General features: G+C 43.3%; 1 protein-coding gene across 1 annotated transcript; it reads left to right on the plus strand.

Moving 5' to 3' along the window:
• The first annotated feature begins 3,770 nt into the window (after window positions 1–3,770).
• Window positions 3,771–4,394, plus strand: LOC119655489 (general odorant-binding protein 99b-like). The gene is made up of 2 exons (XM_038061390.1): window positions 3,771–3,865; window positions 3,925–4,394. The coding sequence occupies exons 1-2, from the start codon at window positions 3,827–3,829 to the stop codon at window positions 4,291–4,293; spliced, it is 408 nt and encodes a 135-aa protein (XP_037917318.1). The 5' UTR covers window positions 3,771–3,826; the 3' UTR covers window positions 4,294–4,394.
• The last annotated feature ends 8,806 nt before the right edge of the window (window positions 4,395–13,200 follow it).

Genomic DNA, 13,200 nt, shown 5'->3' on the forward strand with positions numbered 1-13,200 from the left:
TGTGGACGATGCCCACCATACCTTTTTTTGTGTGGAAGGTAGGATGGGATTCGTCCACAAGCCTCCAAGGGATTTCTCACCAGAGACCATTGTCGACGTGATGCTGAGGAGGGTTCACAGTTGGAGCTATTTTGCGCATTATGTTCGAGTGCTTGCAAACAACATAAAGCTCAACGGGTGGAAAGGCCGGATGGCAGGGGTTTTCTTGAGCCAACAGTCCCTTCTCCTCTCTCCTACCGTTCTTGAAAGGAATGCCCGGTTTGAAGGCAGGAGGGCTCGACGAATCTGGGTTCACAGCATGCCACAAATACGGCAAGATCATCTGCTCACCAAATATTACACTCTATCAATCTAGAAATCTAATACCCACTTCATGATAGATATGATCTGCTAAAGAGCAAAAAAGAAGCGCTATCCAATGGATAACATGATAAGGAATCGAACGTTTTGAAATCAATTGATGGTACAAAATAGCTGGCTATACTTGAGCAACAAAGCCACTACTGTTTCAGTAATCTGTAATCGGCAACGTGGAGAAGTATCCTTACAGGATATCTATATATTACACGCTCTGGAGACTTGACTAATACAAGCGAATGGCATGCTACTTCGATCAATCGCAGTGTTGAAGTTTGGCGATCTTAAACTCTGTGACCGGCTTTACTCCGTTTCAGTATACTAATAGCCCAAATGATTTCTCTTCTGTTTAGAGGAACAGTCCGTATCCGCATGTTATGATGACTAGTCATTTTGTCCATAAGAGACGGAACTGCATAGTTAATAGCGGTGGTGAGGGGTTCTTTCCATCTCTTTAGGTACACGTCATCGCGGGTGAAAAACAAGCTAACTTTTTCGCGGTGCGGTGTAAATTTTTGAAATCTTTGCGATTTGCGGCATCTTCTGCTTTCCTGATCAACGCAGTAGCTAATCGCCATTTTGTGACGGAGCAAACTACGTTAAATTTCGTAGGATTTCACTTGGTGTCGGAGTTTGGACGCGTTACACCATCCAGCACTCGCAGTAGTCAATTGAGTCTTCAACCGCTCGTATTCAACGATCCGTTTCCACGATTCCGCAGTTGGCCAGACCTTGTGCTGCCAGCGACCTCCATAGTATAGGAGAAGAGAGCGTTTTTAATGGTGGCTCACCGATACACTCACCGATATTCTCAGGGGGGTTGCTCAGTCTATCTGTCGTGTGATCTGCAAGATAATTCTCCCATTGTCGAGTGACAACTAGATCATACAATCGATCGTTGTTGAACTTGGAACTTGCCACTCCAATGCTGCTAGCAACGGCGGACACAACGCAGAACGTAAACGACCATCGGATGGTGAGGCCGATGTCAGTGCCTTTCCTTTTATACATCCCCAGAAGACAATCGCAAAGTGGTCAACCTGATTGGTTGTACGATGTCCATCAATTTAACGCCAATTGATCCTATGCCAGCTCTCTACTCCAACAATTTGTTATCAATGACGAGGCGGTGGGAGTTATAAATCTGCAAGAATTCCCACCATTATCATTGCGGTCGCTAAAACAATACCTTCCCATCAGATATCTGAGCTAGGTATTTTGAAAACTGCGCGTTCAGGTCACCCATCACTATTACAATGACGCCTCTCGGAATTCTCGTCTTAGATGCGTGTAATTGCTCGCAAAAAGCATCCTTCTCCACTTTATGGGAAGATTCCGTTGGTGTGTAGTAAAATTGTAATGCCCCTTAACCTGAACCGGAATTTTGCAATCAGAATCCTATCACAAACCGGTTCCCAAGTTAAGAGAACGAGCTTTTCGGAAGCCGTCAGATACAACCCCACACAGAATTCGCATCTGCTACCACTTGGTTTCCCAGAATGCAAAAGCATATTACCGGAAGGGGGAGATGAGAACTGTGCAGAGTCGCACCATCTTCGATAGCCAAGGATATAGGCCGTGAGGCCGAGATATTGTTGACGTTTCGGCAACAGTAAAATTTCAAAGTTACTAACCTACAAGTTTCTATCCCTTTTAGTTGTCTCTTTTGACAAGTGGGAAAGATTTGGATTATATTTTTATGCACTAGCTCACAGAGCAAAGAGAGAGACCGTGAATGAATTGTTAGAAATCCTACCAGAGTTTTCACATCTCCCTAGGTTACATCGCAAATACTTTTGCTTGTAAAGTTCGAATTACCTTATTTGCATGTTTGAATGCTCTTGATGTACTCCTATACCTCCTACACATTAAATTCGCTCCAGCATGCAGTGCTGTCAGACTACGTGCGCCCGTCTGGACTACGAAGCGTTAACAACCTAGACGAAGTATTTCGGGAACTCTGGGCGCTCGCCGTGGACGCAAGTCGAACTTCACGAGGAACTTTTATGTGGACTTTCCTTCCAACCAGAGTTGAGTTGAAGTTCGGCGGCGTGTTGCAAGGCTATGACACATTATTTTTCACCGACGGATCAAAGATGGCTTGTGGAGTGAACAGAGTGTACCCGAGTTTTACGGTCTGCCAGAATTCTGCAGTGTATTCCAAGTAGAAGTGTTGGCTATATTGGAAGCATGCTGATGCTAGGGGCATGATCGGAGCGCCAAGCGTAACATAGCCTTTCTGACTGACAGTCAAACGGCCATTAAGGCCTTGTACTCAGCGGTAACATCCTCCAAGTTGGTGGGATCCTGCAGAAATGCGCTGAACAGTCTGGACACACGCCCAAGGGAACTCTTCTCTGGGTTCCGGCCATAGGTATATAGAAGAGGATGCGTGGGCTAACTGAATAGCCAGACGAGGCTTTGCTCTTGGCACTCCTTCGGTGAACATACTCTGTGTCCTGCTCGGACTGTTACGATTGGAGTCTGCTAACACTTCTAAGAAACCGCAGACTTCCGGTGGCGACAACTCCCCATCTGTACCAATTCGATTAATTATCTTTGCCCAAGCTGCGGAAAGGAAGGAGAAACCCTCAGATACTTCCATTCCAATTGCTTAGCTCTAGCGCCGGGCTCAGGGACCTCAGAGAAATTTCAAGCTGCAGGGTGGATGAGCTGCTTTCCTTCGCGAATGCTACGGGCTGGTTTTGCAGATATGAGGCAGCTGCACTCTGTCCCTTGCTCTTAGCACAGCAGTCATGGTCTTAGTAGTTTCTGTCATCAAAACGGAGCATCACATCCCTAATTTTCCTCCTGAGTGCGGGCACTGATACCTATCTAGCCTTCCAGTCAGAATACATGCGATCGGCCCATGAAGAGTTTGGATAGTGAATGAAGTAATTCCAAAATTTGCTTCTAATTCCCGAATTGTCAAGCTACGCCCAGATGACCTAATTTGTCTGGTAAACCTAACAACCAAAATCGAGATATATTTGCACTTCTTCACAACTTCGCTTTGAATATTATTGAAATCTGACATAGAACAAGTTAGTCGATCAATTATGAATACGAGGCTGCGGAAAATGGTGAAAATCAAAATTTACCTAATTAGAAAAATCTGTAAACGTGACCTTCATAATATAAAAAAAAGTAACTACTTTGTTTCATGAAAAACGTAAACAATCAATTGAAATTAATGAAACGTGACAAAGTTGTGTTTACAGTGGCTGCCTTCTTCTCCATTATGTAACCTTGAAAGATACTAATTATTTTGAAACGTTATCGACCAGAAAATCTGGTCATAATTGGGGCAACAATTTGGTAATCTACTTTTCCGATCTGTTGGGATCATCTGTAATGAGGTTGGGACAATTCCCCTAATCGAAATTTCTGTATAAATATTCCTCACCTATTTTGAAAAGTCAACAGTTGATTGTGGTACTCCTGGACCTCTATTAGTACATTTAGCAAAATGAAACTCTTAATTGGTCTCTGTGCGATGATAGCGATGGTAAGTTCTCCTTTTGATTTGGCAAACAGTAATGTTAAAATCGCTTCATTTCGTTTTAGGTTGCATCACAATGGAGTCCTTCAACCAAAATCGATTACTTGAAGTTCCGTGAAGAATGCTTCAAATCTGAAAATGTCCCCCAGTCAGCTATAGATAAGTTGAACAATGAACAGTACGGCGAGGATTTGGGCCATGAGGCCAAATGCTACATTCGTTGCCTTGGAGTAAAAACTGGAACCTGGGATGACACAAAGGGATACGACATAGAAAAGGGCTACCAGAACCTTATCAGTTGGGGATTCGAGGTTAACAAGGAGAACTTACAGAAGTGCGCCACGCCAAATACTGAGAATGATGATAAGTGCGTGTGGGCTGCTAAGAACACAAAGTGTTTGTGGACAAACAAATACGTAACCAAGAAGCAATAAAAAAAAAACTCTTCTAACGCACATCCTTTGAATGCTTCTGTTAATTAGAAAGTAGATAACTTACCTAGAAATATATGTCATTAAATAGTTTTGCTCGGTTAGTGAAGATTTTTATTGTATTATAGAGGATACAACAAAACATCTGTAAATTCATATGTGAAGAGAGAGACAGTGGATCATTAGGAAGACCCATATTAAAAGTGTCGCCTACACGAATACCTAACAATTGTCATGATCTATAAAGCGCCGTGCTCAAGTAAAGAGTTGTGTTTAGCTCATATTCTGAAAGATAGCTTCTCTATCCGTGATCCGCGATCCCGCAGATAGTCCATGGGCTGCAAATCGTAGTATGCGAGAGCCAGTGTCCCATCGACGTTTTCATGTCATGCGTTGCCAAGATTAGCGACGGGCGGGAGGGTGAATCTCAATATTATCACAGACGACGATTTTCAGGAGGCTTATTGCTGGCACTGGCCAGACCTACTACTCGGCGCATTCAACGCTTGCCTAAAACAGGGCATTTTCCGTGCTCATTGGAAGATTGCGAGGCTTGCGCTGATCCATAGAGGGAAAGGTGACCCCGAATTGCCGACTTCATACCGCCCACTATGTATGCTTGACACTGCTGGGAAAGTGCTCGAAAAGCTCATCAGAAGTAGACTCGCTGAAGCGGAACGCGCTGCCGGAGATTTATCTCCCCGGCAATTTGGTTTTAGAACAGGGAGATCCCCAATTGATGCTGTCATGCAAGTTGTGGACGGCGTTCGACAAGCAGAGGTACATAGCCACCGAACTCGACGGGTGGTGCTCCTCGTAATACTTGACGTCAGAAACGCCTTTAATTCCGTAATATGGGAAGACATTATAGGCACACTAGACAATACTTACCACGTGCCGAACTATCTCTTACGGATATTAAGGCACTATTTGAGGGACTCCTCCCTGCTCTATGAAACCCTAGAGGGTCAAAGGAGAATGGGGGTTACGTCGGGGGTAGCACAGGGACCTCTGGAACGCTATGACAGTCTACTTAAACTCGACATGCCAGAAGAGACGCGCCTGGTTGGCTACGCAGGTGATGTCGCAGCGCTTGTTGCTGGACGTACTGTCGAACAGGCGCAAAGCAGACTCGGCATATTGTTGCCACGGGTAAACGGATGGATGACTACTCATGGTTTCAACCTTGCACTGGCCGTGATGGTGATCGCGGTAGCGATCTCCGTTGCCCTTCTTGCTAAGGAGCTTCAAGCCATATACAAGCGCAAAGGAGATGAGTCAAGGGAGGTGGTTACTCGCGAAGAACGGCAACGCACTCTAGACGAGTGGCAGCTCTCTTGGCAAAATGAAACTAGAGGCAGATGTACTGCGCGGCTCATCGGCAACTGCGTGGCTGAATCGGAAGCATGGTGAGACTGACTATTTCCTTACCCAGTTCTTAAGTAGGTATGGAGGTTTTCAGTCTTACCTGCACAAGATTGGAAGGCGCGATCTCCGGATTGGGTGTTTTGCAATGGAGTCGTGGACGATGCCCACCACACTTTTTTTCTTGTGGAAGGTGGGATGGGGTTCGTTAGCAGCTCTATTTAAACACAGGGGATCCCTCTCCAGACGGTATTGTTGAGGAGATGCTGAGTACTGCTGACAGCTAGAGCTGTGTTGCCCATTACGTTCGGGCCCTTCTAGTTGCTAAGAAGATAGAACTCGACCGGTGGGGGAGTCGGATGGCAGGAGGCTCCTTCCCCTCCTCCTCTTCCCTCCCGTTGGTGAAAGGAATTCCATGGTTTAAAGGCTCCGCAAGACGGGAGAATTCGGGGACTAGCCCGAAGTAATGTGACAAGCGGTCTAGCTCTCTGACGATGGAGAGGTGTTTAGTTGGTAGTCCGACGACGTACCGAACCGGAAGTCCAACACTGTGTGTGTAAATGCATTCACCTACCCTACCCCAAAAAAAAAAAAATTGCTGGCACTTAGCTACAATCCTGCATCATTAAAACAACAAGATAGAGCGATGATCAACGAGGGGGAATTTCAAATGAACAATTAGCCCTTTCTACTCCTCATAAATGGAGAGTACTTAGAGACATTTAAAAAGATTGATGATAGAGTGCCTTGCGGAATCAAAGCCGCAAAGACTAAAGTATTCTGCTTCTCAGAACTGGCTGTGGACTCGGACCTAATGGATGCTGCCAACGAGCTGTTGATAGAGATGAAGATCGACGACCTGACAGGAGCCGATGGTCTCCCAGAGCGAACAACGGTGAGAGTAGCACAGATAAACCTGCACTCTCTTACTCGAATTGTCCTTCGGGCAAAATACTTTTCTTCGTTATCGCCTTTGACCATGCACTAAGTCAAGAACCATAGTTCTAAGGAAGTCCTATTATAAAGGAACTTCGAAAACCTATTATGATTTATTCCACTCCGCTAGAAGCATTGATCAAGACAGGCTTAGAGTATCTATCGCAGGCAAACAAGATGCTGCAGGCTTTTTTTACGTCCTGATTTGAGTTGAAGCGACCTAACTATAGACAGATTGGATTCAGTGATAGCAGAAACGTGTACGGTGTACCCACCTCATAACCAATCAGAATCACCGGATGAATTACAGCAAATGACATCTACCATCGTAGGTCATCGATATCATCCTTCTAGTTAATAATTTGACTTTTAAGGAGGAAACCGGGAGACTCTCAGATGAGAGATCCTTCTCCTTTTTAATCTGAATCTCGCTGTTGGCATTAAGTTCATCAGGAATCTTGGATTTATTGGCACAAACATTTAATTTAACATGGCCCTTCCGACAATAGTCCAATGATGTTAAATAACACGATCTAGGCGACGAGCTGTGGGGGCCATTTCGTGATCCATGTCCAGTTCTCCTGGTAAAAGTATATTTTTGGACAAGCGCGTTTACTGTGCGAACTCACTTCGTCAGCGATGGTCATTTGTCTTGAATTCTTGTGCTAATGCCACCTGTTATTGTTGAAATCTAAAATTTAATTGCAAAATACGTCAGGTAGTCATCGCCCAACTCTTGCCAACGGCACGAAATTGATACATTATCGTTGGCAGCTACACTTACTTGACCAGTTGGGATATTCTCGAAACCAAGTGCAATACGCTATAATTTCGGTGGCTCAGTTTCTTGAAGAGTAAACTAGCTCTCCAAATTATGTAGCTCTAACTTATCAAACTCAAAACGAGCTTGGTAAGAGGTGTTGACAAAAGTCAATGGACTTTCATTTCACTGAAAGAGCGGCTCTGCTTACTATTAGCCACAGATTTAACAACTTTTCCCACTTCTAACCTAACGTTATATTTTGTATATGTTCGGAAATATTTTATTTTACCCTAAAACTTAAATATGGAAAATACTTCAAATTAAGAGCCAATCCAATGCCGGATTTGATTAAATGATGAGGCAATGAAAGACTGCAAACCGATTATACCAACCGTTGCACAGAGAATTAGATCATCATCAGAAACCGCGAAATAACCGGTATCCGGTCTAGGCCTGCCTTAATAAGGAACTTCAGACATCCCGGGTTAGCGCCAAGGTCCACCAATACGATATCCCTAAAAGTTGTCTGGGGATCATCCTTTACCATACGTATTAAGTGACCCACCCACCGCAATTTATTACGCCGGATATTATCTGCAATCAGACGATCATGGCATTGCTCATAGGTTTGTCCCTAGGGAACCGTGCATCCTCATGTAGGGGTCAAAATTTGTTCGAAGGATTCTCCTCTCGAACGCGTTTTGCGCGGAATACATGAGGACTGGCAAGATTATTGTCTTGTACAATAAGAGCTTTGACCATATGGTGACACGTTTCGAGCAGAACAACCATGCGCGGACTTCATGGTCGTAGCTATTATCGGTTGTAATTTTCGACCCTAGATAGGAGAAATTATCAACGATCTCAAAGTTGTAGTCTCCTATCTTTATTGTTCTTGTTTGACCAGTGCCGTTAAATGTTGTTCGTAGTTTGGTTTTTGGTATTGACGTTTCCACCATATATTTCGTCTTTCTTTCATAGATGTGCAGCCCAAGATTCCGCATCGCCTGTATGATCTGGGTAAAGTCAGGTTGTATGTCTTGGGTCATTCTTCCCATGTTGTCGATATCGTCAGCATAGGCCAGTAGTTGGCCGGATTTTAAGAGGATGGTACCTCTCGCATTTACCTCAGTATCACGGATCAGTTTTTCCAGGGTCAGGGTAAGAAGGGGTCTTAGACCGTTGTTGATGTCGAATGGTCTCGAGAGTGATCCTGCCGCTTTTATCCGGCCTCGCATCAGAGTCAGGTGAGTCTTACCAATTCCGTTGGGATACGGAATTCTCTTGGCTGTGCTCAGTTTCACCCTGGCTATGCCGTCGGCCTTGAAGTCCACGAAAAGATGGTGCAAAGATGATGGCCAAATGTGATACCTTCATAATTGCTGCACTGGGTGATATCTCCCTTGTAATGTATGGGATAGATAATGCCTCTTTGCCAGTCATCAGGTACTGATTGGCTGTCCCACACCTTTAGCATAAGTCGATGAACCGGTTGGCTAGTTGGTCGCTTCCATATTTAACAAGTTCGGTTGTAATTCTATCGGCTCCTGGTCACTTTCGATTTTTATTGACGGATTATGTCTTTTATAATATATTTGGCGGAGGTATTATTTGTCCGGCGTCTTCAGCTGGCCGGACCTCCAGCTCGCCGATAATCTGGTGGATGAGCAGCTCAATCAAAATATTCAATCCATCGCTCAAATATGCCCATTCTGTTGGAAATCAGATTTCCCTCTTTGACACGGCAGGAGGAGCGTCAAACTGTATAGGGAATTCATCCAGCTAATTTGTTGGTAAAACTTTCGCACTTGATTGGATTGCTCCCTGCACTTTTGGAGTTCGCAGAGCTTTTGGGTCTCCCATGCTTCCCTTTCCGGCTCTGACGTCACTTCTCTGCTCAACGCAATTTGTGATAAGTCTCCGCGTGTGCCCGCATTCCGTTACGTTTTGTTGGTAGCTGACCTTCTTCGTCGAAATAGTCATTCCGATTTTCTTTTGCGGCTGGGACCTAGTACTTTAGTGACCGTGTCAATGATAAAGTTCTTCAAGTGATGGTGAAGATCATTTGCCGATGGTTCATCTCTAGCACATCAAGAATAACAGCTTTGAATTCAACATATATAACTAACCATTTACAACAACATGAAGTGGTAGTTTAGAATCCATAGTCCATAGACTTTGTCAATATCTCTTTCAAAAGAAAGGTTTGAAAAAGAGAAGCCCTATAGTGTGGATACAGCGACTAAAAATGGGCTTCCTCCAGCTTTAATCCATAGCTTAATAAGGAAAATGCAGGAGACGAAGGAACGGAACCCCTTAACAGCTTTTTTCGAAGGAAGAAGAAAGACACGCATCGAGTTAGCACAATATCCTCAAAGGAAATGTTTCCAGCTTTGTCAAGAATTTTGGTCAAGGCATTGAAACGATAGCTCAAAGCGCATTTAGACAATGAGAAGGATCCCAAGAATCAGGAGGAAAAGAGCGGCGTATACAGGATGATTTACGAAGATGCCCATTTACCTACGTAAGGCAAACCAAATGGCCAGTCAGGACTCGACCCAAAAAAAACAAAAACATTCAAAGGAACCTGAGCTAGTAAACCAACAACATCAAACCGCACTGGTCAAACAGAAAGAATAAGGGTAGGAGAATACAACTTTGAGACCTTTGAAAATTTCTCCTATCTAGGGTCGAAAATCACAACCGATAACAACAACGATGATGAAATCCGCGAACGGTTGTTGTCAGCCAAGAGAGCCTATTTCAGCTTACAAAAACTGTTCTGCTCTAAACGACTCACCATAGGGTGAAAGCTCTTAGTGTACAAGACAATGATCTTGCCAGTCCTCGTGTATTCCTCGGAAAGTTGGGTTCTTAGCAAGAAAAATTGCGAACTCTTGGCCGCGTTCGAGAGAAGAATCCTCTGAAGAATTTTTGGCCCTACATAAGGATGGACGATTCTGTAGCCTACACAATGACGAAATCTATGAACAATACCATGTCCGTCCGGTTGTGGATAAAATCCGGTTCAAAAGGTTACGGTGGGTGGGTCACTTAATCCGTAGGGATGAAAATGATCCCACCCAGAAAGGCAATGTCTATGGTAGAAAAAGAAGTCGAGGCAGACCCTGCCTAAGATGGAGTGATGGCGTAGGCCAGGACGCCAGACAGCTTTTAGGGATACCGAATTGGTGGACCTCGGCGCAAAACCGAGATGTGTGGAGTTCCTTATTAAGGCAGGCCTAGACCGGATACCGGTTGTTGCACCGTTGATGATGATGATGAGGTAGTAAAACGGGACAGTAAAAGACACATATCAATTCTGCAGGCACATGGCGTATTATGGAACATGACCATAAAGTGGAGAGGGTGCTCGAAGGGATATGAGATAAAATATGGGTATGGGACATATCTGGGCTCATTCCGCTGAAAAGTGAAAAGAGACTGCCGAAATACGTATTCGAAGAATAATAACAACCTTATTGACTTAAAAGGAAATTGGATTTTTTTTGTTATTTTTTTGGGCTTGAATTCAGTCTGTGCAAACGGCCGAGAGCAACTCGCAATACTACCTCGATTACGTTGATGACGTCAGTTTGCTCACTCACCGGATCATGGACCTTGACTAAATGGCTCTCGATTTGGAAAGGGAAGAAAACAGAATTGAACTGAAAATAGAAACCAAGGGAAAGCATTGAATACGCCAATCAGTGGTGCGTGGTTCTGCGTGGTTCCTGTCAACGGCGGCACTGAAGTTACCTCAAACCACAGATCAAGTTGACATTGTTCTGTGCGAATGTTCTTTCAGTGTTGCTATATAGAAGTAGCACATGCGAGGTGACTCCAGCTGCCATCCGATAACCTCAAGCGTTCATCAACACCTGTGTGTGGCTTCGTCATCGGAGTACGCTGTCCTGATACTATTTCGAACAACAAACATGGTCGGCGTATAGGTCAGTCACCCGTTGTCGATGTAATCAAAAGGAGCAAGGGGCTCATTAAGAAGGGGTGACAAATCCATTGCTGACTACATCATGCAGTGGAATCTGCTGTTTCTAGATGACTGATGAGGGGGTTTCCATAAGATCATTTGGCACAGAACAGTAGAGGAGAAGTGCAGACGTCTCGGAAGGTCTTGGGGGAGCTAGAGCATATTTTAGCGGCCCGGGTAGGATGACGCCAGGGTATGGTTTTTCGAATCAAACGTATAGTTTAGATTGAAATAATAAAAACTTGTTGTTTCTTATTCGTTGGTGTGGGTATTTATTCTTGCAAATACCGATATTTTGGGGACCACTTGTTCCCTTCATCAATGCAAACAAGTTTCTGGAAACTAGCTAACTAACTAACAAGTTTCCAGAAACTTGTTTACACTGATGAAGGGAACAAGTGGTTCCCGAAATATCGGTTTTTGCAAGAATAAATACCCACACCAACGAATAAGAAACAACAAGGTTTTATTATTTCAATTAATTAATCGTTGGAAACACCGCATAATTTCACTCTGGTATAGTTTAGAATTTTTATAATATTATGCCCTAAACTACCCTTTGAAGTGTCTGACTGTATATGTCTGCTGAATTATAATTCGAATTTATTTATTTTCAACTTCTGAAGATGGGATAGTTAAAATATTACTCAGGAGGTGTTATATTTAGCCACCAAAACTATTAGACCTACACTCATGTAACAGAGCTATTAAAGAAAATTTTGTCGAAGCCTTGCCAGAAAAGAATTGAAAGTCAGGGAAAAGGGGTTTGGTTTCAAGGTCCATCGCACAGACTTGTTACTTCAGGAAAGAAGTTCTCAATACAATTTTTAGCAAAACAGTGCCTCGAAATGCCCAGAGCACTAAACTTAATTTACGGGGTTGCTCACAGACCAGCAAATATGTGACCTACGCAATTGAATTCATGAGGGGTTTGGTCTGATCTGAAGGTGAAACAAAATGTGCTTTTCAGCCCCAAAACCCTGAGGCCTATCTTAAGGAAAAACGAATATTAGAACTGACAAGATTATGCATAGATGACTTCTCTTTAATTTGAAGTTACAATATCCAAGGGGCGACAATAAGTGCTATTATTGAAAAACAAGTCGGAATACCGGAAGCTCGCGCTCCGGGTATAAAGGTTTTGTGTTCATCTTATCTAAGAAATTTCAACTAACATTTTTCTATCCGAATACAGCTACAAAACTACGAGACATACGTACATTTTACAGCCGAAGATGTTACGCTCACCCTAAACAAACAAACTGTCTATTTTCGAATACTGTACACATATATGCACGTATATAAATTGATCGTACCCATATGTCCGATTTACCTCTACATCTATCTGAATTAGGCTCTACCCGCAAAGTTCATTAGCACGCATATACTATGTACCTACATACACACATGTCTCGTTGGAATAATTGATATTCATATACAAATGATTAAAGAACTAAAACAAAATAATTCTTTTCCACCCAATTCATACGAACTTACTTCGTTGTGGTATTGACGAATTGATATGTGATGATGACGTCATGCAGGTTGTAGAGTGCACGAAATTCACCAAAAATTGTAAAGTTTTACCTTCTATAACTTTGTTAATAATAGTTGGATTTTCTTCAAACTTGACCAAATTGTGCATTATATTCTTTATTATACGCACGCCCAATTTTGTACTTCTGGGATGAACATAAGGGTGGTGCCGGGTAAATTTCTAAAATGTGGAAATATACTATTATTAACTTTATCTGTGGAGATATCGGAACCGGATATATTTTGAGGCCTAGATTTCATAGAGATGCACTACTGAGATTTTTTCCAGATTTTTCGGTTGGATAGGTTCTGAGAACGA

The sequence above is a fragment of the Hermetia illucens genome, chromosome 4 (genome assembly GCF_905115235.1).
Source record: "Hermetia illucens chromosome 4, iHerIll2.2.curated.20191125, whole genome shotgun sequence".
In the NCBI taxonomy this organism is placed as follows: domain Eukaryota; kingdom Metazoa; phylum Arthropoda; class Insecta; order Diptera; family Stratiomyidae; genus Hermetia; species Hermetia illucens.